Here is a 27193-nt window from a genome sequence, read left to right on the forward strand (position 1 = left end):
CCTGAGCTCCCTGACAGCTCCTTGGTGTGGGCTTTATCCTTCTCTGCATCCTTGAAAACTTGCTCCCCAGGGTATTTCTGAGCTAGTTCCTCTAAGACCTGAGTGTGCACTATCCCATCACCAAGAATCAAGATTGTTGGGGTGTAGCTGAGGGCTGTATTTAAGCCACCATCTCCACCCTCAAGGGCCTTTCAGTAGAAGGGAAAGGGATCACAGTGCCCAAGCGGTTCTTCCCATCTGCACTCACGGGCTGGGGGCTCCTGAATCGGCGAGTCAGGCAGGGCTCCTCGAAGAGATACTTTTCAAAAGGCAGGAGAGAAGGAACTCACCTTTTGTTTTCCCTCCCCTGGCATCCTCTCCCCTGGTACCCTCAGGAGGAGTCTCCAAGCTTGATCAATGGACTAGTGTTTTGAGAATTTTTGAGGAAAGTGCTCTATAAATGTAAAAATCCTCCTGCTGCTAGTGCATTTCTCAAGCATTTTTCCCAGCTGCAGAATCCTCCTTAAGCTTTTTAGAGGAGAACTGGGGGTTCAGAGGTGCAAAGCAGATAGATAACAGAAGAGGTTCTAAGCCTGGCTTTAGGAGTCACTTTCTCTGTGACCTTGAGCCACACATTTGACCACTCTGGGCCTATTTCTTCATCTGTGAAGTGTGTGGGTTTTCCAAGGACCTGTCTGGCTCTAAGAATTGGTGAACAGTAAGGCAGCAAGGAAGGTGGCAGTCAAACAGTAAACTGGTACCTTTTCCGGTCACCAGGATCTAAAGATATCCAGGGAGCTCTGTCTCCTCCCCTCCTCCTACTCAGGGCAGGGGTCACGTTCCTTCCCTTTTGGCTCACCTCCTGTCTCACCTCAGCCTCCAGCTCTGAGAAATATGACCCGTGCTGTAAAAATAGAGCGAGCAGTGTGTATGCCTGGGCCTGTGGACCTAGTGTCAGGAACTGCCCGGGAAAGGAGAAAGTGAGTGTGCAAACCTGGAGATGGAAGGAGGCTTAGCCTTTTGGGGCCTCAGATGTACTTGGACTTACCCTGTGCCTAGCACTCTGCTAATCACTTTTACATGCAATAATATCTCAGTCAGTCTTCATGGCCAGGTCCATTTCTGATGTTTGCAAGACCTGGGGCAAATGTACAAAAGGAAATTACGTATCTGTCTAAGTTACAAATCAAGATAACAAAGTTTTACAATTTACCCATTATCCCCTCCCCCTTTGGTTGATTTTCTTTGGTCTTAATTTTAAGACTAAGCCCCCAAACCATCACTTGGTCCACTGTTGTCTGGTCCCGAGGGACAGGTGCTCTCTGCATGCTTGGGAACGCTCCACTGGCATGCCACCTTCCCTCTGTTCCCACTGCTGCAAACAGCTGCCCTTTGCCTGTGAGTGCACATCTGCATGGTCAGCTCCTGAGAGGATACTGGAACATGGTCTGGAAGAGGAGGTGAATGAATGCACCTGTCCCATAAATTCCTTTTCTAGTGAGGAGTATGGCCAGAGGAGGACCAGAGTGAGGCCCTCTGAACTCAGGAGTCTTGGACTGAGGCTCCTGTTGCTCAGAGGTAAGGGTGCCACTACTCTTAACAATCCCAGGAGGCAAATATCATTCTTTTCAGTATTTACAGATGAGGCTTCTGCAGAAGTTGCATAACTTGCTCAAGGTCATAACATAATAAATGCTGGAGCTAGAATTTGACTCTCCAGTGCTTGACTCCAGAGCCACGACACTCTCACAGCCATACTGAAGAAAGGCAGAGAGCTTCTCCCCAGAAAACAACAACAAAAACAAATACGCCTGCATCATTTCCCATACAACCTCAAGGGGTTTCTCTGAAGCACACCGGGGACCAGAGGTTAAGAAGGTGGATGGTGGGGAGCTGTTGGAGGTTGGCGAGGGTCTCTAGCAGGTGTCATACCATGGAGTGGGAGCAGGTTTTCAAGTTCGAATCAGTTTCCATGCATGAAAAAGAATGGAGAGTCAAGAAATCAGACAGGATTTGTGGTAGAGGGAGGAAGTTTGAATGGTTGGGAAGGGGGAGGCTATCAGACATGAGCTACCAAATTACTCCCAAAAGCATTCGTCCTTTTTAACTCAAGATTGGAAAAAAGGCCTGCATGTTGGCAGTCTCACCTCAGCCCTCTCACCTGGCTGACCCTCAAGCTGGAAACCCGAAACAGAGTCCGAGATAGGCTTCCGGGACCCCGAAGGCGACCAAAGAAACTTTTGGAGGAGGATGAAAGGGCAGAGTTTGAGGGGGACCTCCTATGTGGGAAAAGGAGAAGTAGGGGTGCCGCGACAGGGTTAAACCGGGAGCGGATCGGGTACATCTGGCCTGATTCCCTAACCAAGGGTACCACGATTTCCCCGGAGTCTGTGAAGAAATGGGAGTGATTGGGGGGCAGTGGGCTGGAGCGGTGCTCAACTGGAAGCTCTGCTCCTGGAGCCGGGCACACACGGTTCCGTCCGGTCCTGGAGGGAAAGACGACCACACTGGCTACGGCAGTGCCAGCTGCGGACATTCGAGTGGCCCCTTCGCGACCCCGGGAGAGGAGCTGCTACCCTAACCGTGTTCACCAAAGCACGACTACACAGCCTTCCAACACCGGAAAAGCTCCACCTGTACTCCCCACCAAAAGTATCCTAATTGGCAGCTCAGTGCTGGGAAGGTGCAGGCTGCTGCCGGTGACTCTGCAGTGCAAATCTGCAGCAACCCAGCCTTAGCTGGAAACAGCGTGGGGTGGGGGTGGGGTGGTGCGGGCCTGCTCTCCGTGCTTCGGGACCACGAGGCCCCCGCCTTGGGCTCGGCGGGCCACCTCCCCTCCTGCGGCTGGAGCGCTTCCAGGGCGGAGGTGCAGCGACGCTGGCCTCTGCGCTCGCTCAGCGGTCCTCCTGCTCTTACACTCCTTTTTCTCCTCCCCTTGCCCTCAGCTACCGCTCCCGCAGCCAGCTCCTCCTCTGCCTCCCTCCCCCGCCTCCTGCTCTCTCCTCGCTAACTTTCCCGAAGCCCTGCCGGCGGCGCAGAGCTCTCCGGCAGCTTGGGGCCCACTGCAGACCGCAGGCTGCCAGTTGGGTTGTGCCCCTATCCCATCCCCGCACCCCTCGCGCGCCCTGGAGAGAACGGAATGATGTCCGGGGCTGGGGACCAAGGCGTAGCCCGGGAGAGATGGCTGGGCACTGGGATATTGGGTAAGGCAGCCCCAGCTTAGTCTCCTCTCCTACCTCGTCCTCCACCCTTCCTCCGGAGGAGGGGACACTTAGAAGCTCAGTGTCAGTGACAGGGTGGGCTTTAAAGTGCGGCATCGAACTAACACCACTGCTTCCGTATTCCTGCGGGAGCCCGGCTGGGTCGGCTATTCCAGCCGCGAACCTTGCGCGTCCACAGCCCCATCGGCCTGCCAGCCTCGCCATTAGTTCTCTGCTGGTTTTGGCGCCTTCCGCTCCGGAGCTGGATCTTGGGGCTGCAGCTCGGGTTTTCTGAGTTCAGAGGGTTCGGTGTGCTGGGGGAGGTGGTCTGTACCTTGGGTGGTTTGCACGTGTGATTGTTGGGATGGTGGTCTCTATCTCTGTCCAGGGCTGTTTGCAACTTGGCTGCCTGTAACCCAGGCATCACACATACACCAATTGGGGGAGGGGGACTCTCCCCTCCTGGCTCTCTCTCTGTTTGGCTCTTCTGCCCTCTACCACCTTCAGTGCCCACTGCACTGCCTTCCCTGCAACTCCGCACTAAGGCCTGGAAGGGGCTGGAGGGACTTGGAAGATCCATCAAGCCCCCTTTTAGGAAAAGTGTTGTCTCTTGGTAGGAAGAGATTCCATAGGGAGGGGCTTGTTTAACCTGCTCCTGGCTCTTCATTTGGGGGATGAATATGAAGACTTAGGAGACACATCCAGAGGACACAGAAAGAACAGAATATGGATATCTATGAATATGCACATGATAATTTTGAGTGTCAAACAACAAGAGGTTAGGGAACAGTATTTATCAGTCCAGAATGTAATTTCATAAATCCTAGATGGATTTCTTTTTTTTTTCTAGATGGATTTCAATGTAAGCTGACTCCATCTTTGGCAACTGCACTTCTGTTTATATTGGTCAGATTTGGCTTTTGGCAGCTGCCCCCCATTGGGTTAGGCACATAATATAGGCAATTGCGCTGAAAACAGGGAGACAACAGTCTCCCTTAAGGGGCAGTACTGCCGTTTTGGCAAATGTAAACTGTGTGCAGAGCTGTGGTGTTAGCACCCGTCGGGGAGGGGGAACAAAGTATTTCTTCACTCAGGAGCCGCCCGTTTACACCCCCAGTGCTAGATAGGCTGACACTGATGTTTTCTCTGGTACCTTTGGCACAGCTGTCTGCTGGTCTCCCAGTGACCCCCATGAAACAGACCTCTGAGTGCCCTGACACTCCTCCTCATGGGGTGGGCACAGTGCCACTCCCCAGTAGCTCCCCCTCATCTCATCTCTGATCAGCCCAGGTTCCCCTCTGACCATGGCAGGGAAACGGCGTCTCTGGGGAATTCAAACGCACGGTCATTACACTAGCCCACTTATCAATACCTCCTGCTGCTTAGTCAGGTAGTGAATGCCAGTTTGGGGGCTGTTAGAATGTTCAGAGAACCAGTCTTCTGTGGGAAACCATACTGTACACTAAGTATGTGTGTGGGGTGGTGGTGGTGGGCAGGGTCTTGGCACTTTTCTCCAAATGGAAGCCCCTTCCTCCTTTGAAGACTGTACAGCTGGTAGATCAGGCAGGGCCCATTGGAGCAGGTTTGGACGAAGCCCTCCCTGAGCTACCCTCGGGGAGTCCAGGAGAAAGCAGAGTGATTTGTAGGTGGGTGACCAGCCAGCACCAGAGCTAGTTCTACTTGCTCTGCCCCCTGCCTTGATCATTCCCTCTTGGACCTTGCCAGGCAGACACTGCTGAGACCTCACCGTGACATTGTCCTGAACTTGGGACACAGACGCCATTTTTGCTCTCTGTCCAGTGGGGAGATGTGGCAACAACTGGACAGTTAACTGGAGATGCCCTTGGCAGGACTCGAGCTGGCAAGAACTTTGGAAACCATAGCGCAGAGCTGCCCTAAGAGCAAGGAAACCATGCACTGGAGAGGGAGGATGACTTGCTCATCTGTGCATGGCCAACTGATGGTCAGATGGGACAGCATCCAGGTCTCTTGGGCTCTGTCGTACTAACTTGTCTTTCAGTTAATCAAAGTCTGGTGAAGGGAAAGTCAACAGGGATTGTTCTGATGGGCTAAAGACTGCAAGAAGCTCTGGGGCATGGGTGTGGAGGGACAAAGGCTGGGGGTGGGGGTGCAGAGGTATTGTTCTCACAACTAAGGGGCCTAGGAATAGAGCGGTAAGCTCCCAGGAGTCCTCTACTCACTCCCCATATCAAACTCAGTCTCACAGACTGAGACTCAAGTGATTATGATAACCTGACAAGATACCCTTCTCTTAATCGAGAAGCAGTTTCCAAGGCTGTAGATGGCAGTTGAGGTTTATGTGGTTGCCAGTCTCTTCTTAAGTATATTACTGGTAATATATCTGTCCTGCACACCCCTTCCTTGTTTTCTGATTTGCTTAATTGCTGTGATCTGTGTTTAATCATCACTTGTGAGGGTGCCCTCTTCCACAGCCCTCTCTCCCTTGGCATGTATTTATTAAGGGCTTGTTTAGTGAGAACGCAATTAAAGAGAGGGTGCTTAATCTCACTCAGAGGAAGGAAAAGGAAAGGGTAAGTAAGGAGTTCATTGGAGGAGAGGAAAAGGGAGAAGTGGAGGGAGATCCCAGATTTGAATCTGGAACAAAGTTAGTTCTCCTTCTGGAGATGCAGGCCTGTGGGGCATCCCACAGCCCTTATGGCTGGCTGCCTCCTGGTGAGATCAGAATGACAGGCAGAGGCTCCGCACAAATTCTTCCATTTTGCTCTGTTGCTGAGGGTATGGTGATCTCTGTATAAGCCACGGGCTGGCCCTGCCAACCTACCTGTTCTGTGGCCTGCAAGAGGAGGGATGGGCACACTGCTTGGACTTGTTTGCAAAGCTGGTTTTTGTTGAGCATTCCAGGACGTCTCAGGAGCATGCTTCTATCCCAGCAAAGCTCCTGGGGGTGGGCAGGAAGCAGGTAGGTTGCCTAGGCAGAGGGAGCTGAAATCTTTCCTTTGTCTCTGGGCCCAGGGGCCTTGCCTGGCCCAGCCCTGTCAAATACAGCCCCTAGGGCCTGTACCCCAGGAGAGGTCTGTCCTGTTGGCCTCAGTCTGCTCTCTGCCTCCCAGCTTTAACTTTGAGTCTATCTGACTCCCCTGGGGCCAGAGTGTGTGAGCTTCCCTGTAAAAGTCAGCCAGTTTCTGCCTGCCACACCGGGCAAGCCCTGGGAACTGAACTTAGAGTAGGTACCGCTCTGTCCCTCTTTCCTTCTTCCACAGTGAGTAGGTGTGACTGATGTTTAGATGTGGCATTTGTCTTTGAAATATCTGATGGTAGCCATTAGATTCCTGCTGGCATGAATATTTGATAATAACATTTGCATGGACGGAATACATTTTTACTTTAAGGAAACTTGGAAGTCCTGAGTCAACCCCTAGCCGAAACTGTACCACTTCGATGAGGATGGGATTGGGCAGAAGACTTTGGAGTATGGCAAACAAAATGGCTACTCGGAGAGTGGGCAAATGGTTAGGACCTTTCAGTGAGCAAAGGCAAAACTTTGGGGCTCAGGATTGAATCCTGCAGGCTGATGAATAGGAGGACGTACTCATCAGTTCCATGATGCCAGAAACAGGTCCTCCAATTCCAAACACATATGCACTCCTTGAAATTCTACAGAGTTAGGTTTTGGACAAAGCAAAGAAAGCCCTTCTTTGCTCAGGGAAACAGCGCACCACATAGAAACAATTTCCTCCAAGAGTGGTACAGGGCAGAAGTATAAAACAGTGTACAAATGGTCTGGAGACTTTCTTTGCTGACATTGGCCTTTAAGCTAGGTGTGCTCTGGTTACATCCAGACCTGGAATTACCTCCTTCCCCCTCCCTCCTTTTAATCACTATCCTCCTCTACCTGCAGAGTGCCAAGGTCAGAGGGTTTGACTCACTGAAGTCCTTCTTGCATTTTATTATCTCATGTTTTGGCTTTGTACTAAAGTGGAGAGGCAGGAAAGACAGCCATCCCTGGTTTGGGGATGTGTACACTGCATGTGGTATCTCTGACTTTCTAAAGGTCAGCATGCACAGTGGGACCTGTCTTGCACCTGATCAGCCCTCTCTTGGCTTGGAGGCCTCTATGGGTCCATACTTGCCCATGCTCCCTTCTCTCCCCCTAGCACAGCTTCACAGGTGAGAGTGCAGCAGACAGGCCCCAGCTCTGTCACAAGCATATGTTCGTGATACAGTCCTTCCTAGAAGTCAGCTGGGCAACTGCTTGGCTAGGTGATTCTGATGCTCTCTTAAGTTTGAAAGCAACTGCTTTAGAATAATTCCTGGCACACGGGAGCTGACCTAAGGGCGAGGGATAGCTGAAATAACCACTTAACACTAATTTGAACCCTGGTGGGGAAATCCTGCTATTTTAAAATGTATCGCCTTGCTTTGGGATGATAGAAATGTCTCTTGTTGATCTTAGGCAAATCACCTAACCTCTTATGTTATCTCATCTGTAATATAGAGTTATTACAGTACTTCACGCATAATGTAGGTGTGAGGATTAAACATGTCTGGCATATAGTAAATGCTCAATAAATACATACAGCAGGTCCTTGAATTAGGTCATTTTGTTCAATGTCGTTTTGAGACAACATTAATATGATGCCATAGGAACTTAACTTCTGTTTATATTAATTGCCCTAGGGTGAATTGGTTTCATTCTACATTGTTTTGCTTAAAATTGCAGAACTTATGAATGATGCGAAGTGAGCACTTACTGTATTAGCTATTATTAACAGTGGCAGGAGTCATGATTGGGTTTCTGGACCTTGGGGCTTTATTTCTGTGCTTTGAGGTATGAGCACACCACTTTGCCTTCAGAAGCTAAGGTGAGATGAAGAAACTGAGGGGAGCCCTGGGAGCAGGAGCCAGGCTGCCAGCACTCCTTGGAGCTACTTCACTGTCACTTACAAAGCACTGTTCAGGTGCACCATGCATCATTGTCTCATGTGGGCAAAACAAGAGGAAACTGGTTTATGATGCAGCCTAATAGAATGAAGTCAGACTATAGATGTCCTTCCTTGAGAGTGAGGACGGGAGAAAGGGCAAGGTTGGTGACTTCTGAAACAAAGACTGGCCCTGGCTGACTTGGGAACAAGAATGGTTCTAAGATTTGCCTGTAGAGCTGGGAGCTGACCTAGGCTAAAAGGGGTTCTCAAAGGGCCCAGCCATTAGACCCAGTCAGCTTAGCCAAGTCTCCTGTTTGGGGCCGTGGTTGTTCTGTCTCTGAACTGAAGCAGTAAGATTAATGGATCAGTGTGGGCCCTTTAGCTCTGAATGGCAGGCTGGAGGTCCCGGTAGTTGAAGGAAGCAGCAGTCTAAGAATACAAGCCAGGGAAACTTTGGGATAGGAGGGAGTGCAAGCCAGGTGGTTGCTTCCCACTGCAAACACCCTTGAGCCCTTGAGTCAGACTCCAGTTCATACTTCAACTACCCTTAGAATTTGTAAGGCTTTGAGCATGGCACTTTGCTCTTCTGAGCCTCACTTTTCCCACGTGTAAAATGTGACTAGTAACATCCACTTCACAGGTATGAAGTGAGAAGGAAATGTGATTACTCACGTGCAGCATTTATCAAGAATCTGGGTTTGGGAAAGGGACGTTATTCTCAGGGGTCTCTAGGAATCTGAGTAGGGCCCCCACTGCGTAACCCCGCTCCGGGAACAACTACAAGTACCATTTTATCTAGTGACAAGAAGAGGTGGCATTCACTTCTGATGCCCTCCTCCCAAGATCTCGATGTATAGTGGGGTTTTCTTAAGGACTTTGTACAATAAGAGAAGGGGCAGGTCCCCTTATAAGGACTCATGAGGTGGGTCCCAGAGGCCATGAGTGTGTCAACAGAAGAAACATTCAAACCTGTAGAGAATTTTTGTGAGTTGACAAGAATTGCTGGGAAACAAAATGGATTTAGAAAATGTTCTGGGAAATGGCAGTTTTGCACCTTTATGCATTACAGCAACAAAAAGAAGTAAGACATTACATGAAATCCACTGGTGACAGATTAGGGAGGCAGGAGAAAGCATAGTGGAGGAGAGGACCTTTGGGATTGGATAAAAAGTAAAATGATAGACACTTCTTTTCAATAGGTGGGTACAGGGTAGTTAACAGTCACAATTAACATGGTAGCAATAATAATGAGGGGATGTGTGGTCTCTCTCTGGTGCAGCTTGAGGGATCCAGAAAAAGAAAATTACTTGGATATTACAAAGGTATGTTATTGTAGATGCAAAAAGATAACAGAAAGCCTTAATTAAGGTAAATATTGACTTTTGTCAGGGAAGTTTCAAACCTAGGACATGACTACCTGCCATAAATAAACTGCTTTTCATTAATACATTGTAATTTCAGACCATCCTTTGCTCTTACTTTAGGTCTCTGAGTTTGTAAAGCCATCACCCAGGTGCCCCCCCACCCCAATTCTGGTCAGCACTTGGCCCCCTTTCTCCAATAAGTGAAAACTCATGGTTTCCACTTGCCCAAAAGATGGGGATGGTATTGGTGTGCTGGTAAGTGGGTATGGGTGTGGGTGTGGAGCGGGATGGAGGGAGCTCTTCAGACCATTCCAGGAGGCGGGGCCAGAGTCGGGCCGTGGGGTGTGGAGGCTGAACCCGCACTCTAGGTCAGGAACGACCAGGGGGCCATCGCCCTTTCTGCCCCGTCCCCTACTTGCATGCATCTGGTTGCCCGGAATCGGCCCTCGCAGTGTGCCTTCAGCTTCCTTAAGAAGTTTTTCTCCCTGCATGGTTTAGTCAGTCCGCCATTGCTGCTGCCCAATGCTGAGACCAGGCCCCGCCCCCCCGCCCCCCCCTCTGGGGCACATTATGTCCTGGCCCGTCAGTTCTGTCCTCAGGATCCTGTTCGGTGGCCACAGGGTTTTGGACTCAAGATGATCTAGCAAGGTCCATCCTCAGTGTCCCTCGGACCTTCCACCCCTCTGGGCTGGTGGGAGCCTCCAGGGCTAATGGAGAACAGTGTCCGGGTACTGCGGCTGCACTTTCCTTTCTTTACCGCCTGGAGCCTCGCTCCGAGTCCCCCATCTCCCCATCCACCCCCCAATACTGAAAACGTAAAAGGGGAGGCCACATATTGTTCTAGGGAAAATTCCTGTGGGAAACAAATATAAGGAGCTGGTCCTGTACTTGAGGCACAGACTTCGAGTCACGGCAAAGGCCCCATTTTCTTGGGTTGGGATGACCCCTAGTGGTCATTCAAAATGCCACAGGGATAAGTAGCCCAGAATTCAATTCTGCCTAGGCCAAGGGAGGGAGAAATTGAGAATTAAGGCCGGTGGCCCTGCTAGTGTCAATTGAACTGAAGAGCACCATCTTCTTGAAGTTGAATCTGAGGGTGACTGGACACCCCCCCCCCAGCCCCCCGTCAGCCAGACCACCCTACTGAGACTCCCAGAGCTCCAGCCTGGAGGTTCCAGATGGGTTTTCTTATGGGAGGTGATGCCCCCTCACACAGGTCTCTTCCTGCTCCCGGTGTCCCTGTCGCTGGAGGTGTCTGTGGGTAAGGCCACCGACCTCTACGCTGTCAATGGCACAGAGATCCTGCTGCCCTGCACCTTCTCCAGCTGTTTCGGCTTCCATGACCTTGGCTTTTGGTGGTCCTACAACAGCAGTGATACATTCAAGATTGTAAGTAGTGGGGGGAAAGGACAGGATAGGACAAATCAGATTCTCCTACCCACCCTTCTCTGTTGCGCCGCGCCCCCCCTCGCCCCCTCCTGCCTCCCCCCGCCCCCCCCCCTTCCTCCATCTCAGATCCTGGGCCCTTGGAACCTGACCCCACTGTGAAGGTCCCCAGGACTCAACTTTTGTCATTCTTTCTCCCAGTGTTCTTTGCAGAGCCTACCTAGAAAGATCTAAGCGGGAGGGATGTTTAACTCATGTTGCCAGAATTTGGGACCTGTTGAAATCCTTGGCTAGGGTCCTCTGTTTGGTCTAAAGGAACACCTGAGGCTTGAATCGCTTGTGCAAAATCTAATAATTTAATTTATAAAGCAGGAGAGAGTAGGGCCTTTGGAAGACTTGGAGAGAGGGAATGAGGAGTCCAAATGGGAGAAGGGCAGAGGAAGTAGACTTGGAAAGAGGCGAGAGGAACCTGAGAAGAGAACTAGACCTGTAGGAATATCCACAGTGCTGTAGGTCAGGATGGATCAACCAACAGGTGTTTATTGAGGACTCATTCTGCACTCTAGTAGGAACCATAGAGACAAATACAGAGAAACCACAAATGACCAATTCGATATAATTAAATGCTGAACTTGGAGGGTGCTGTAGGATTGATCCACATCTTAGTGGAGGGCCTCATTTGGGATGGACAGGGAGGGGACTCATGTCAGCAAAGGCTGGAGGAGTGGCAGAGGGGAATGAGTGTGGCATTTGCAGGAGTTATTATAAAAGGCCTTTAGGAAGAAAGCAGTAAGAGCTGGGCTATATCCCCGGGAGACTTCAAAGAAAGAATATGGGTTTAGCCTGAAGCAAGTGAAGTTCAGGTTAGACTGGCAGAGCTATCGAGGCTGGAAAGGAAGGCAGGAGGGAGGGCCCACTTCTGAGACAGGGCAGGGACCTGGGGAGTGGGCTGGAGTGATGTTGTGACCCTTGAGGGTCCTGATTCTTTCTTGTCCACTGTCTTTCCCCCATCTACCTCCCAGCTCATAAGTGGGACTGTGAAGACTGAGAAGGCTGACCCCAAGGTGCATTTGAAAATTGATGACCGCATCTCTCTGGAGGGCTCCACTAAGGAGAAGATGAACAACCTTTCCATTCTGCTGAAGGACCTGGATTTCAGTGACACAGGCAAATATACTTGTCATGTGAAGAATCCCAAGGAGAAAGATCTTCAGCACCAGGCCACCATCTTCCTCCACGTGGTTGATAAATGTATGCAATGGGAACAGAGACAAGGGCAGTGGAGTGGGAAGGACTAGGGGATACCCAACTCAATGTGAAATGAGTAAAGAGGAACCTGAGAAGAGAACTTTTACCAGTGAAATGGTAAAATGGACCACACTGGTGTTTTCTTTCACTTTATCCTTTCAAGAGTTAAATGAGTTACCTCTGGAACCTCACAGAACTTAGCCTGAATACTTATTCTGTCACTGAATAGCTTATAAAATACACTTAGCCCCTCTGAGCCTCATTTTCTTCATCTGTAAAATGGGAATATGGTTGCATTCTCCTAAGGTTGTTGTGAGAGTTAGAGAAGTTAGGAAGGGTTTTGAGATGGATAAAGCTCTCTCTCTCTCTAAATGCTGATTATTACTGTTCTGTGTATTCCTTTAGCAAGAGTTGGTTGAATTCCAGGGATTGCACCCAAGAGTACTATGAATGCTACATAGGGTTTTAACCTGAGGGGTTTACAGTTCAGGGTAGGATAGAAAATAGGTAGCCAGATAACTGAAATAGAGGCAGAACATGTAGAGATATAGGCAATGGAGATTGGTAAGAATGGTCTTGCCTCTCTGGAGCTTATAGAATGCTCATCCCAGGTGAGCATTCTATTCTGACACAGATGGAAGAATTAGACAATGAAGAAGCATGTGATATGGAGCCAAGTAGTCACATGACCCAGACTCTGAAGGTGGGGTTAGAGGAGTTAGTCTGGGCTTCATGGAGGGAGAGCCTGGAAAGCTAGGAAGGTGCAGAAGCAGAGATAAAGGGAAGGGCCCTTGCTCAAGGATACTGACTGTGCTGTTTTAATGTGTCCTGGAGCTTCACATGGAATGTCTGGAGCAGGAGATGCTCACGAATTCAATGTTGGCTGCACCAAGAACAGAACCAGAGGCCATCAGGCAGCTTGCTGTGAGCCCAGAGTCAGTCATGAGTCAAGTCTGCATATGTTATCCCATCTTCCTCTCTGGAGGTCACCCACTTTGTGCTTAGCTTTTTCAGGAAGGAAGAGAAGGGGAAGGGAACCAATATTTATGGAGCATTTCTGAGTACCAGGCACTAAGTTAGGTGCTCTCGCTTACCTTTGCTCCTTTGCTCCTCACATATCTCATCAAGGTGAGTTTCTCTTAATTTTTACAAAGTCATTCATCCATTTTTCAACAAATATTTATTGAGCACCTACTATGTGGCAGACATTGTTCTACATGCTGAGGTTATAGCATGCACAAAATAGACAAATTCTTGCCCTTATGGAGATTGTCTTCTAGTTGGGGAAGATACACAGAAAACAAGATAAAGAAGGATGGTTCATGTTAGGGAGGAAAGGTAAAATGGAGAAGGAAACATGGGGTGCTAGCAGGGTCACTAGGGAAGGCCTCATTGGAAAAGGTGACATAGAATCAGAACATTAGAAGGAAGTGGGAAAGGAAGAAGCTGTGAGGATGTCTTTGGGAAGATAGTCCAGGCACAGGGAACTGCAAGAGCAAAGGCCCTGAGGAAGATGCTTGGAAAACCAGGAGGCCAGTGTGGCTGGAGCAGGGTGAGTAGTAGGGGGTAAGTCTAATTAAGCCAGACTGTGTGGGGGGCTCTGCAAGCATGAATGAGATGGGGGCCACTGAAGGGCTCTGAGCAGAGAAGTTCGTGCTGGCATAGGCTGCCTCTGGCTGCTGTGCCAAGGACAGACAGTGGAGCGAGGAGCCCAGTTTGCAGGCTATAGCAAACATTTGGGCAAGAGATGCCAGAGTGGCGGTTAGGGGTCAGATTCTGGATTTTTATTTTTGTTGTTGATTTTGTTGCAATTATGGCCTTCAGAATTCTCAGGTGGATTAGATATGGGGTTTGAGAAAAAGAGAAATCAAGGATAACTTCAGGGATTTTGGTCAGAGCAACTGGAAAATGGAGTTTTTTGAACAAAGAAGGGAGAGGCTATGGGTAGAACAGGTTTGTGAAGGAATCAAGAGTTCAGTTTTCAGATGAGGAAATGGGGGCAAGAAGGGTTAAATGACCTGCTCGAGGTTCCAGCTTGTTAGTGACTGCTGAAAACCTTTACTTAAAATCCAGACTGACTCCAAAGTCTCCCCACCACATGGGAGATAGAGAGAGAGTCTTAATTTTTTCTGCACAAGCAAAAAAAGACCTAGAAAGAAGAAAGGATATTCTCATGGGGCAATTTTGGGGCCTGGAGTCTGAATTATTTCAGAACCTGTACGTGTGTCTGTGGGAGGATGTGTGGAGAGTAGGAGGGAGGAGGGGCCCCTTGTGTGGTGCATGAGCCCGATGGGTGCCATGTTCTGGCTTCTCCTACTTCTTTCTCTAAGGCTCTGCACGGAGGGCCAGGGGCCTGGGGTAGGAAGACATATCCCAGACACTGGGGTTGGAGGCTGTGTGGTCTCATGGTGCTTGGCTCCAGGTGACTCCTGCTCTCTTTTTTCTCTTTCTTCTCTCCCGGCTGTGGCACGCAGTGGAAGAAGTGGACAATACGGTGACACTTATCATCCTGGCTGTTGTGGGTGGGGTCCTTGGGCTCCTTATCTTCATCCTGCTGGTCAAAAAGCTCATCACCTTTATCCTCAAGAAGACTCAGGAACAGAAGTGAGTTGTCTCCAGAGCACACTCCTCTTTTCCACCAGCCCACCACCTACTCTTATCCCGTGTGTGCTCCCAACCTCCTCTAGTCCCACTGTCATCTGACCCCGTCGGCCTTTCTCTTTCCATCCATCCCCTCACCCCACCACGTCTCCTTAACCTACCGCTGTCTGTCCTACCCTCCACCCCTCTGCTAGTCTCACTCCCTCTTCCCCATGTTCCCAAAAGGTATTTATTGAATATGTTGAATTCATTGAGTGCAGAAATGCAACTTATTTACTCCTACTTGCCCCACTCCTTCTTGTCCCCCTTCTTTCTGCCCATTCCATTACCCTCTCTCTTTTACTTGTATTACCCCAACCCCAAGCCCTACTAAAGAATTTAGGAAGCCCTTTTGGTCTAAATCAGAGAAAGTGTCAGATTCCATGTACAGAAATTTTAAAATGGGGAGATCCTTTTGGAGAGTTGGAATTTTTCCATGACATTCTGAAAATTCAAATGGTAGAGATAAAGAAATCTAAAAAGGCTGATATTGCTTTCTAGGAAGCTCTAGGATTAATTCATACCTAAAAATAGGCATCTCTAAGGGGGAGGGGAGGGAAGAACTGCCAGAACAGGTGTGGGCCGTTGCAATACTGCCCAGGGAGAAGACACTGAAAGTTGTGTTCTTAATGAGAAGACGAGGTGAAGGATGCCTGCCATTGGAGCAGAGAGGTGACAGTGGGGGGGGGGGGGTGGATGAGGAAGGGAGAACTACTTTGCTTCCATTTGCTTTATTCTGCTTAGCTGAGAAGAGGGAATTGCTGGGAAGGGCAGAAATTACACTGATGAGAGGGGAAGGAGCTGAAGGCAGGGGGAATGTTAAGCATGTTGGAGTGAGGAGCCACTGGGTGCCTCATCCCAGGTCCTGGCTGTGAGGAAGAGCTCTCGCGCTGTCTCCCTGCATCATGGCCAGAGGCTGTGAAGGGTTTGGAAATCTTCAGAGGGACCAGAAACATGGAGGACTACATTTTGTTGTTAATACCCAATGTTACTATTAATGGTAGGCACAATTGAAGAAGAAAGAATTTGACATCTGGTTTTAAAGCACTTAAAAAAAGGTGACCCTTGGGTGCCACCGTAGGTTCATCAATGACAAGACAGGCTAACTGTTTTCTTACTTGGCACTTGGTGGGTCAGGAGACTGCTGCAGATGCCAGCACTTCCTGGCATTCATCAAATACCTACATTGTGTCTCCAGACATTTTTATGTAATAACCATAATTTTCATTTTACAGTTGAGCAAAGTGAAGCTCAGAGTGGTTAAGTGATTTGCCCAATGCCACATGGCTAGTATGTGATAGAAGTGAGATTTGAACCCTGGATTGTTTGAGTTAAAAGCTTGAACCATTGCCATTATACCCTACTGATTCATAGGGTATATCTAGATCTCATGCATTCATTCTTTCAATCAGTGCCTATTTTTGAGGTACGGTATGCAAAGGCACGTGTCAGGTGCTGTAGGAAATTCTGGAAGGAATGATATTCTGCTCTTAAGTGAAGGATGTGTACACCAATAAATGTAATAGAAAGTAGAAGGGATCAGTGGCAGCAAAGAGGTGTGATAGAATGCTGCAGGGTGTCAGAAGAGGGTGGAATAGTAGGGAAGAATTTTTGGGCAAAGGGAGTTTGTGGTGGGCCTTGATAGGTGGATCTAATTTAAGCCCTGGGAAGGGTGAAGAGAAGGCTGTTTCAGATGTGGGAACCACTGAGAGAAAAGGCAGAAAGTCTAGGAAGTGGGTATGTGTCTGGAGAACAAGGCATTGTGTTTGTTGGCAGGGGGAGATGGGGTAGGAAGGAAGGGGATGAAAGCCCTGCAAGGGAGGTTGGCGGCAAGCACTTGGGGACCTGGGAGTCCAGGCTGGGATTGGCTCTTGTGAACATAGAGGAGCTGGCTAGGTCTTAGTCAGAGGCCTTCAAAATAAAGGGTCTGGCCATAGTGGGTAGATGGGCTGTGTGGGGAGGCTGGAGGCAGGCCCTGGGGAAGCCTGAGAAGGGTCCTCTGAGTGGCAAGGAAAACCTGTATTAGCAGCAGAGGTGGGGTGGCCTCCTGAGAAGAAGGGAGGTGTCGGACAGCTTCACATCATCAGTTCTAGGCTTTCACATAGGGGTGTGTTTCCCTCTGCCTGGAACGTCTCTTCCCTACTTTCCTACTCATCTTCCATGTTCTCAACTTAAATCACACTTCCAAAGAGCCTTCCCTGATCCCTAGAAGGAGCCTTTCTATATGGAGTTCCTCCTTGGTATGCATTGTTTAATATCAAATTCCACGAAAAACCACGAGTTCTCTGAGTATAGGCACCATGTAAAATTGCCTAGCCTTCTAGTCTTATAGTGCCCAGTGCCCAGAAGGTTCTTGGTGAAAAAATATGGATAGTTAGGTAAATAGGAATTGGCAGATTGGCTAGATAGATAATAGATAAATAGATCCATCTCAGTAGAGGTCTTCAGCACTTTGCCACAGGACTCCTTGTTCATGTTTTTTTTTAAAAATAATTGTGATACATTTTTACAATTTTTTAAATTTTATTTATTTATTTATTTTTAGAGAGAGGAGAATGGAAGGCGTAAGAGTGGGAGAGAAATATCAATGTGTGGTTGCCTCTCGTGTGTCCCCTACTGGGGACCTGGCCTGCAACCTAGGCATGTGCCCTGACTGGGAGTCGAACTGGTGACCCTTTGCTTCACAGGCCCATGCTCAATCCACTGAGCTACACCAGCCAGGGCTTTGTTCATGGTTATTAAGATTTGACCTATACTAGCAATGATATACTTAATCAAATTTCCAGGAACTTAGTGACTATGTTGGAGAACAAAATTGGTATATAGAGGATCATGATAGGCTGGAAAAATTTCTGCAAGATGAAATCGATGTGGACAAAATGTTAAGTCCTTTCCAAGGGCTTCAAACCTGGCTATGCAAGTCTAGGGCAAGGCTAAAATGTAGTTTAGCAATGGCAGCTATGGAAAAGCCTTGGACATTTTCATGAGTAGAAAGCCGGGTGTGATGTAACAGTCAGGTCTTCCCTGAAGACTTGGGCACTGCCGTTGAGGTGAAATGAACTGGAATTGAAGCATGTTCAGCACAGGCTGGCAGGATGGTGTCTTTCCACCTAAGCATTTCTCCTTCCTGCTGCCTTCTGCACTATTGCACCACTGTCTGCTCACACCTGCGATCCTTGGTGCAGAACCTCTGCTCTGCCCCTTCCCTGTTCTTCTTCTGCTGGTCACAGTGAGCTCAGGGAGGAAGAGCCTGCTAGGGCCCTGGGAGAGGGGCTCTTTGCCCTTGGCATACTACCTCCTTTCCTGCAGGCTTGGACCCTTTACCTGGCTTGGCACAGTGTGAGAAATACCCTGGTTTGGCTTCCACTCAGCTCTGACACCTGGGAACAGAGCCTGATACCCTTGCTTCCTGCCATGTTGAGATAACTAGGTGTTTGGTAGCCTTACCGACTACTTTCTGTGTGCCAGTCACTGTTACACATGCTTGTTGACTATTCCTAGCAACCCCATAAAGAAGGTGTCATTGTTATATCCATTATATAGATGAGGAAACTTGGGTATAGTGCTTAGGCCTGGGCTTGGCCTCTGGCTACCTTAGGTCTATGGAAGGCCATGGAGGGAGCTGGGTGGGCACAGGGGGCTGCGGCTCCCCGTTCACAATGTATCCAATACTCTTGCTTCTCCTCTCACCAGTGCCCTTCTCTCCTCCCTCTCTCTCCAGGAAGGAGTGCCTTGTAAGTTCCTCAGGGAATGACAATACAGAGAATGGGTTGCCGGGCTCCAAGGCAGAAGAGAAACCACCAACAAAGGTGTGAGCCCCAGCTTGGGGCCAAGCAGCCACAGAGAGCCTCCCTTTCTGATGATGAAACATGCTTGAGCCATGTCTGTGAACCCACGTGCCTGAGACACCTGCTGCTTGGCTCAAACTGTAGTTTTTCTCAGTGGGGAGAAATTAAGGTCCTGTCCAGCTTGCCCCACCCTCTCCCCAGCCAGGGCTCCCCAGGGATGAGGGTTGGTGGGGGGTGGATGGGCAGTGGAAGGTTCAGGGAAGAAAAGGAGAGGCTCAGAGGGTGGAGGGTCCATCCCCCAACACCTGGGTAGGTGGTTCTCCTTAAGTCTCTCCACCCTATGAGAACAATGTCTTGGTTTGCCTCCAGAATTCTCTTTTAGAGAGACTTGGGGGACTAGTGAGGGCTACCCCAGTAGCTGGGCCTTTAGTATGGATTACTAACCTTTTTGGTGGAGGGAGTGGCCTAGAGGACTCTGTGCAGGATCTGAGGGTGGGAGGCTACTGGAGGAGGGCCTACAGTGAGAGGCTTTGGTGGATTCCCGACCCCCCATAGTGGGGCTCTTCTCTTTGTCTCCCCCATGGCAGGGTGCCTCCCTGCCTTGGACCCATACTCTTGCTCCCCAAAACCCTGCTGCTCTGAATCCTGAAACCTCATAATGGGAGGTTGGCTGCCATGGTGTTGTGGGGCTGCTGGCCCACCTAGCCTGCTCCTGTGATCTCTTGGTTCCTGAAGGGCTCATGAAGGGGCCTGCTGGGCCTTTCTGAAGCACTGGGGTGCTGCCTACCCCTTCCCTAGCATTTCAGAGTTGCAGAGGTGGGAGAGCCAGTGTCCTGGGCCTTGTGGCTACTGGAATGCCCACTCCGGCCCTGCCAGTGCTGGCCACCCCTTCTCCTTGGCATGGCAGGACCATTGCCACTACTGGGAACTCCGAGTCTGGTTCTACCCTGCTCTTTCCTTGATGTGACAGGGAGCATCATGTTGCTTGAGGTGTTACACCCTCCCTCCTGTTGGCTTGCTCTTCCTGTGCCCTCCATATCTTATTCTTCATCTCAGGGATTCTCTTCCTTTGGATGAGAGGACCCTTGGGTTTTCTGGCTGCTTCCTACTCAGCTGTGCCACCCCCTCTCCCATCCCAGGATAGGGGAGGAGCAAGGAGAGAGTGCTGCAGTTTTCCTTTGCTTTTCCAGGAACTGGTTTGCACATCCCTGAATGTAGGGCTAGACTGTGCCTTAGCTCCCAGGTCCCAGCTCATTCCCTCCATCCCCTCTTCAGCCCATACACAGCAGCCACCTCTTGGGTGGCACTGGTGAGGGATTCCCAATGGCCCTCACCCTGGGTCATGCAATGGACTAGGAAGCTGGAGTTGTGTCACCAACAGCCCCTGGTGCAGTGGCTGAGACACTGCCCAGGGCTCCCATGGGGATCCCTGTCAAAGGATGTAGTAGAATTGAGAGTGGGTCCTCCTGATGGAAGTCCTCTTGTGTTTTCTCTGTGGAGTAGAAATGGGGAAATGAGAGATGGCACGGAGCTGTGACAGTGGAGGTCTCTGCCATCTGCTCCCACTCCCTCGCTCTCTTATAGAATTTCTGACACTTGTTGTCTGGGTCCCTGGGGTGAGGGGAGTAGCCCCTTTAACAGAGAGTATGGGCACTGCCTTAGGGCTCTTCCTTCCAGAAAGCAGCAGATGGGGAGAGAATGAGAAACGGCAGCACCTGTAGGGCACCAGGGCTGTGGCCTGTGGCTGGTGCCTAACCGGATGTGCCCACAGGGTCCTACTCTGATCTGCCTTTGTTCTTTCTGTACTTTGGCACCCAGAACTCATCCTGGGCTCTGGTTCAAATTTTCCTGGTTTTGGGAACAGACGGAGCAGAGCCACTAGCCATTTAGAAATTTTTTGTAGCTGCCGTAATGCAAAACTGCTTTCTCCTTTCCCAGCTTCAACATTTGGTTGGGCAAGGTCTTGGGCTCCCCTCACAGAGGAAAGGCATACTTGAGAGGCAGCCCAGGCAGAGTGGGGAGAGAGGGCGCGTCATCCTCTCCACTCCTGCCTCTACTGCTGACTAGTAGGTGGGTCATGTGTCCTCTCTAGTCTCAGCCTCCCCATCTATAAAATGGGTGTAATAATACTTACCCTACCTCACAGGATTGTTGTGAGGCTTGGCAGGTTTTTGTTTAAAAAGTTTTCTGGACTTGGAAAGGGATCTAGGAGGCCAGGTATTATAATTGGTGGGATTGTTCCAAGTTTATTTTGCACTCTTCTCTGTGTCCCATCGCTGTAACTAACTCTCTTTTCCTCCTCCTCTCTCTCTCCCTCTCTCCAACTCTCCCTCTCTTCCCACTCTCCCTCCTTGGAATTATTTTAGTCTTTGTGGTGTTAGAGACCTTGGCTCTGATGCTTAAAGCTTCTTGTCCATGGCTTTTGGTTGGTGGTTTCTAAGAGGTGATTGGGACAGTAGGGGACACTTTTAGTTGCCCCAATGCCTAGGATTGTCTACTGGCACTTTGTAATTGGGACTAAGAAAGCTAAATTAAGTCCCCACAACAAAGGATTGTCCTGTCCCAATGCTGGGATTATACCCATGGAGAAACATTGACATGGATTTGCAGTAGAACGCAAAGCCACCTCCCCATGTAGATCCTCAATGTATGCCGGACTCCAAGGTGATGTCCAGGGCTGATGAGGGTGTTTTCAGGCTTGTTGGCTACACAGAGGCATTTACAAAGTGGATTTTGGGAGCCCTGGGCAGATGCAGCTCTGCCAACTATAAAGTGAGTGAGACCAAAGACAAAGACTTTCTCAGTTTCCTATCCTTGACCTCAAAACAGGGCCTCAGCATTCCAGGCCTTGAGTTTCTCCTCATGTAAGAATTGAGCAGAAGGCAGCCAGAATGAACCTGTGATGCTAGAGAGGTCTGGGAGCGGAGCTGATAGAGCTCAGACTTTTCACATCTGGCTGGCTGACCAGAGCTGGAGGTGAGACTATGTTTCTGAGATGGTGACAAGATGGTGAGGCTGTGCCTAGTAGGTGGGTCATGCATTTTCTCTGGGCTCAGCTTTCCCCATCTATAAAATGGAGGGGCATGGAATGTGCATGTGGAAATGCATGACTGCAGAGTGGGTGGACTCTGTAGAGACAGGGAATATATGAAGGCTGAGTGTGCCTGAGATGGGGAGACTACATTTCAGGAGCTACTACTTTGGCCTCAGCTATACCTGCTGGGGCACCTGGGACTGAGAAAGGCCAGGAAACAGGGGGAAGACCAGCCATACTCCTGGGCTCCATAACTCCATGACTCAATCTCACTGTTTTAGACCGCTACCATCAGAGTGCTGAGGCAGGGGATGGGTGTGTGGTAGAAGAGGAGGCACTTCTCTGGAAAAATCTGTAGTTTGATTCACTTTACTTTGTCCCAGGTTGGAGTCCCTAACCTCTCACATCCCACCTAATATGTAGTGCTTTTGACTATCTTATGCATGGTTTATTCCTCTGGCTTGGATGACAACAATACCCACAGTCAATTTCTTATATAACTATAGATCAAAATGATACAGCAGGGGGCCTTGGAGGCTTCAAGTCCAAGGTGCCTCTGGAGTCACAGCTGTGCACACTTTCAGCACTGACTTGTGTTCAAGCACAGAATGGATGTGATCAGACTCTCTTGCCTTTACAACAATTTTGCATTGTAGAATTTTTATTTAGCTTTGCCTTGGATGAAATAAAATTATATTGAATAGACATGGTTTGTGGTCTTTGTATTTGGCTAATTGGGTACTGGGTTCCAGTTTTGTTACCTGCCAACTGTAATTGGGATGAGTTTCTTTACTCCTGTGAGGCCTAGTCTCTTTGTGTTGAAAATGTTACCTGCTTGGGTGAGCTTTCACATATAAAAAGCCTAAGAAGATCTGGCATAGTCACAGCCACCCAAATCATATTAGTGCTGATATCTTCCCTGGAGAGGTCAAAAATGCGGGAATTTAACACTAAAATCATTGCTAGGGCCATCGCTATGCTAATGACCTGGGTAACAATTCTGTTGGCAATAAATGCCATCATACCTCTTCCTCAGGCTACCCCCAACCCCAGCTTTACATTTGGACCCAGGTGAAATCTGCTTCAAATGAACGAAGGCAACTTTAAAGAGAACCAGCTTACTGACTAGAGTCCATGGGCACAGCAGGCTTTGCATGGAGGGTCCCCTGAGCTTGCTGTTCCAGGGGACAAGCTGTCTGGGGGTGGGGGAAGGAGGAAGCTTAGGCTTATACCTCAGGAATGGTTCTACCCATACACATTTAATATTCTCCATATAAAATTATTTTAACCTAGATTATCCAAGCACTTTTGCTTTCAGAAGTTTTTAGCTGCTGGGCATAAGGCCAGGCTGAGAAGAAATTGGGGATACACATGTGTGTATGTGTGTGTGTGTGTGTGTGTGTGCGTGTGTGTGTGTAGTGTGTATCTGCTCATACTCTTGGACTTTATCACACCATGATTTCTCAACATACTATACTCTTCTCTTCAGTGGATTCACCTCAGACTGCATTTCAAAGATGCAACCGGTGGGTGGGGAAGAAGTGAAGGAAGATGGTGTATTGCAATTTTCATGAGCCAGGCCTGGAAGATGGTCACATCATTCTGCCACTATGCTCTCCTAAAGGGAGACTGGCAAATGTAGTCCCTGGGTGCCCAGCAGAACATAGAAATGTGTTTGGGCGAACACAGAACAGTTTGTGAGATGACAGACAGGACTGCAAGAGGTGCAGCTGCAACTAAAGCACAGATGGCATGGTGGGGAGTGGGGAGTGGGGAGGAGGAGGTGGGCAGCAGGCAGGGTGGGCAGGGTCTAGATCATGCAGGGCTTGCAGGTTGTGCCACAAGGTTTACATTTTATTTTGAAGCCATTGGAAGAGTTCAGCAGGGAGAGATGGGCTTGAGTTGGAGATAGCAGGCAGGGAGAGGGTGGAGTGTGGGGCCAGTGTGGTTACTTGGGCCAATGTGGTTGCTCAAGCCAGAAGTACAGCAGAAAGGGGATGGGAAGAAGTGCAAGGGCTGACATAATTTAGAAAGTTAAATATCCAGAGCTCGATTTCAGGGGACTAAGAGAAGAAGGTGGTTAGGTCGACTTCTAAATTCCTCCTGTAGATGACTAGGTCCTTAGAGGTAACTTTACCCTGAAAGGGAACTGAGAGTGGCATACTAGGATATGGGGAGGAGAGGGTAAGTTCATTTATGAAAATGTTGCATTTGCCCACTGGATAGCAGAATGGTAAACAGTTGAAAACAAGGGTCTAGACCTTAGGAGTAAGTGGTTTATTCAGACCATGGGAAAGATGGGATCTAACATTCAGGGGCTAGTTGGATGAGGGTAGGTCATAAAGGGGGTGGATGAGGAAGGACCCAAGGACAAGGCAGAGTGTTTTTGAGGTCAAGGGAGCAAGAAGTGTTTAGAAGAGAATGTCCATTGTTAACTTAAGGATCAGTCCTCATGAAGACTGTTGGTGACTCCAGCAAGCTCAGCATAGTGGAATGAGATGACCAGGAGTGGGAGGTGGCAGAAGTTTGATTTCAGGGTGTAAAAGAGTCCATGGTAGTGGGGAGTAGCACCAGAGTATGAGGTTACACTTTCAAGTAACTTGGCTGTGAAGGGTACAAAGGGCATTGGCCCAAGCAGGAAGAAGGGTGGATGGTTTTCTTTTTAAGATGGAAGACATAAAAGGAGGGTTAAATGCAGGTGGGGAAGAGATGCTGGAGTGGGAAAGGCTCTGGTAGCTGAGAGAGAGTAAAGTGTCCTTTGGGTAGACCTGAGAGGATGAGACCCAGAGGACAAGTGGAATGATTGGCTTTAGACAGGTGGGGTCATACCCCCACCACTGCAACAGGGAAAGGAGGTCAAGGGGAAATGAATATGGGTAAATATGCAGGGGGTTTAGGGCAAGAGATTGAAAGACTTGGCCTCAGGGTCTCTGGTTGCTACTCCATTATTAGACTGTTTGTAGGGCAGAGTTAAGATTGAAGCCAGAGACAGCTCAACACCCTCCCAGTTTAGGGTGCCTAATGCTCCCACCTCCTAGGTGGTTGGCCAGTCTCTTTCCAGTATTCTAATTGTACCTGCACATACTGTGACAGGAACAGCCCATGTGGCAGGAGGAAGGTATTCTTTCACAGCTCATCACTTAAAACCATTGACCTGTGCTAACACCTGAGTGCAGGTATGAGAAAGAACAATCCTGGACTTAGAATCCAGGGGTCTAGGTTCAAGTTCTCAATCTATTTTTGAGCCTCAGTTCCTTAAGCTGCAAATGGGGATGGTTATACCAAATACTGGTGTTCTTGTGAGGATTTAATGAGACAGTAGAAGTTAAATACTTTAAAACTCCAAAGTGCTGGCCATAAATGTGAGTAGTTTCTAAGCCAGGTAACAGCTTGCACAAATGGTTCAGTACTTAAAAATGATTGTCCAAGGCAAAGCACCACTGAGGCATTATCAGTGGGATTGGAGGCAAGCTGAGGTGTGGCCATCATTGAGCATTCACCCTCCTGTTCCTGCTCAGGAGAGACTGTCAGCTGAGTGGAGCAGACCTAGGAGTGGAGTGGTGTGTGTGTTGAAATGACTTCCTTGTAGACATGGTTAAGTCAACTCTTCAAAACCGGACTCATGATCTCACCTCATTCCATCCCTAAGCCTGCTCCTCCCTCATCTTCCCTGTTCACCCAGTTATTCAGGTAAAAAATAGTAGAGTCTACCATGACTTCTTATTTTCTCTCACATCTGAATTCTTTTTATCAGCAAATCTCATCAGTTGTGTGTTTAAAATATATCCTGAACACATTTCCCCTCACTACCACCATCCCTGCAATCCTGGACCAGGTCACCACTGGCTTTCACCAGAATTACTATGACAGCTTCTTCACTGGTCTTCTTACTATTGCCCTTGCCCATTCTTAATCTAGTCTCTAGTGTGACCCTTTAAAATAAAATTAGGTTATGTCAACTCTACCTCTGGCCAAGATGGAATCTTGGAGATCATTTACTCTTATACCGCAAACAAATAAAAAAAGGGAAAAATATATGATATAGTATTTTTTTTAGACATAGGTCAATAGGGAGTGGAGCATGATGAGTCCCGAGAGGGAGAAACAAATGAGGTGAACCTTACTACTGGCCCAGCTTATAGCCTGGAAAGCATTTCCAGGCTGCAGTAAAGGGAGGGGAACCCAGGCTAAGCCCAGAGCTTTCTCTGAGTTGATGAGAGGTGCTTGAAAGTCTGGGAAGTCTAAAGCAGTTAGACTTCACAGGGCCAGAGACCTACAGAGGGTCACCTGGGTCTCCAGCACAGCTAGTTGGGTGTGTGAGGAAACTACCTGAGGACAGGGAAAAGAACACCAGAAAGGATGAGGGGGAACAACCCCTGGAACTGACACAAGGCAGACTTTCTTCTAGGGCTGATCTCATCGTGCTACTGAGGCAATTCTCTCTGAATACTCTTCCTCATCTCCCATGAATTACAAATTTTTCTACTTGGTGACAGTGTTCCTATTCCTGTGTCTCTATGAGCTCCAGTGATGGTTTTTGCCAATCCTTTCTGGTTGTTCTTCCTTAGCCCCAGATGATTTCATCACACATCTATGTTGATCAGAAGCCAAATATCTGAGGGACCTATGTAGTTCACTAAGCTCTCTTTCTGTGAAAGTCTTCTCCAGGACTTTTTTAGGTAAGCCCTATTGCTTCAGCTTCCTTGACTTCTTACCTCCATCTCCTTGATTCCAGGAAGTTTCCAGATTCTGCTTGAGTCGCCCTTCCTGTACTATAGCAGGTTGCTGTCCTGTGCTGCCTGATGACCTATGTCTGAATACCACTAACAATATTTCCTCTAGCTTTTTAGTTGTTTTGGATGGGAGAGTAAATTAATTTCCTGTTACTGCATCCTTGTTAGAAATAATTCATGAAAACTTAAGTTTACATAAAAATCTGTACACAAGTGTTTACAGAAGCTTTATTTTGTTATACCAAAACCAAGGAACTGTAACAGCTATGAAACTTACGGAACAGACCTGGGGCAGGGCAAATGATATACTGTTACTGAATGGACCCTTGTGCTCTGGGAACACCGCCCCCCCCCAACCCCCGTACTAGGTTTGCCTTGCCTGCCACCAGGGAAAGATGTCTCTCAATGCCAGAGATTGGTGAAAAGGAAAGGGATCATTTAAAAAAAATTATATAGACTTAGAATACTGACTTAATGTCTTCATAAAAATACCGAAGTCCTTTAGAATACCCACAAATGCACAGTCTTTCCTTCTCCCTCTGCCTAGCCCGGGGTACCACATCTCAGGAAAACAAGACGTCTGCAGTTCAGGCAGCCCCTTGGCTCCAGCACCATCAGCTGTGTTGCTGCCATGATCTCCAGTTAATGCAAAACCATGTGGCACCTTCTCATGGCTCACCACCAAGAATCCTTTCACCCCTTTTCTTTCAGGCAAAGTCTCTCCTGCTTCCTAAGCCACGTGGCAAAAAGGGAGCACCCTAAAGCTGTACAGTCCCAACTTTCACCAAAGCCTCGTGGTCCCAAAAAGCCCTCATGGCTGCTGCACCTGGGTTTAAATCCCAGTGCCAATCTTCCTCTGCAGCCCCATTTCCGACTCCTCCCACAATCTGCTACACCTGCCAGCATTCCTGTATTCT

The 27193-nt window shown here is 48.8% G+C and overlaps 1 protein-coding gene across 1 annotated transcript; it reads left to right on the forward strand.

Moving 5' to 3' along the window:
- Positions 1–2959: 2959 nt before the first annotated feature.
- SCN4B (sodium voltage-gated channel beta subunit 4) lies at positions 2960–22216 on the forward strand. Its single transcript, XM_037057488.1, has 5 exons — positions 2960–3182; positions 10664–10836; positions 11856–12084; positions 14556–14685; positions 18443–22216. The coding sequence occupies exons 1-5, from the start codon at positions 3119–3121 to the stop codon at positions 18534–18536; spliced, it is 690 nt and encodes a 229-aa protein (XP_036913383.1). The 5' UTR covers positions 2960–3118; the 3' UTR covers positions 18537–22216.
- Positions 22217–27193: the final 4977 nt, after the last annotated feature.

The sequence above is a fragment of the Sturnira hondurensis genome, unplaced genomic scaffold (assembly GCF_014824575.4).
Source record: "Sturnira hondurensis isolate 20B ecotype Veracruz unplaced genomic scaffold, ASM1482457v3 Scaffold0009719, whole genome shotgun sequence".
NCBI classification, from domain to species: Eukaryota; Metazoa; Chordata; class Mammalia; order Chiroptera; family Phyllostomidae; genus Sturnira; species Sturnira hondurensis.

What these genes read in the sequence shown, in the direction of transcription:
- SCN4B (XM_037057488.1), top strand. Translation starts at nt 3,119, where the DNA reads ATGATGTCCGGGGCTGGGGACCAAGGCGTAGCCCGGGAGAGATGGCTG. An exon ending in GCAGTGATACATTCAAGATT is followed by an intron (nt 10,837 to 11,855) that starts GTAAGTAGTGGG and finishes TCTACCTCCCAG; the next exon opens with CTCATAAGTGGGACTGTGAA. An exon ending in AAGAAGACTCAGGAACAGAA is followed by an intron (nt 14,686 to 18,442) that starts GTGAGTTGTCTC and finishes CTCTCTCTCCAG; the next exon opens with GAAGGAGTGCCTTGTAAGTT.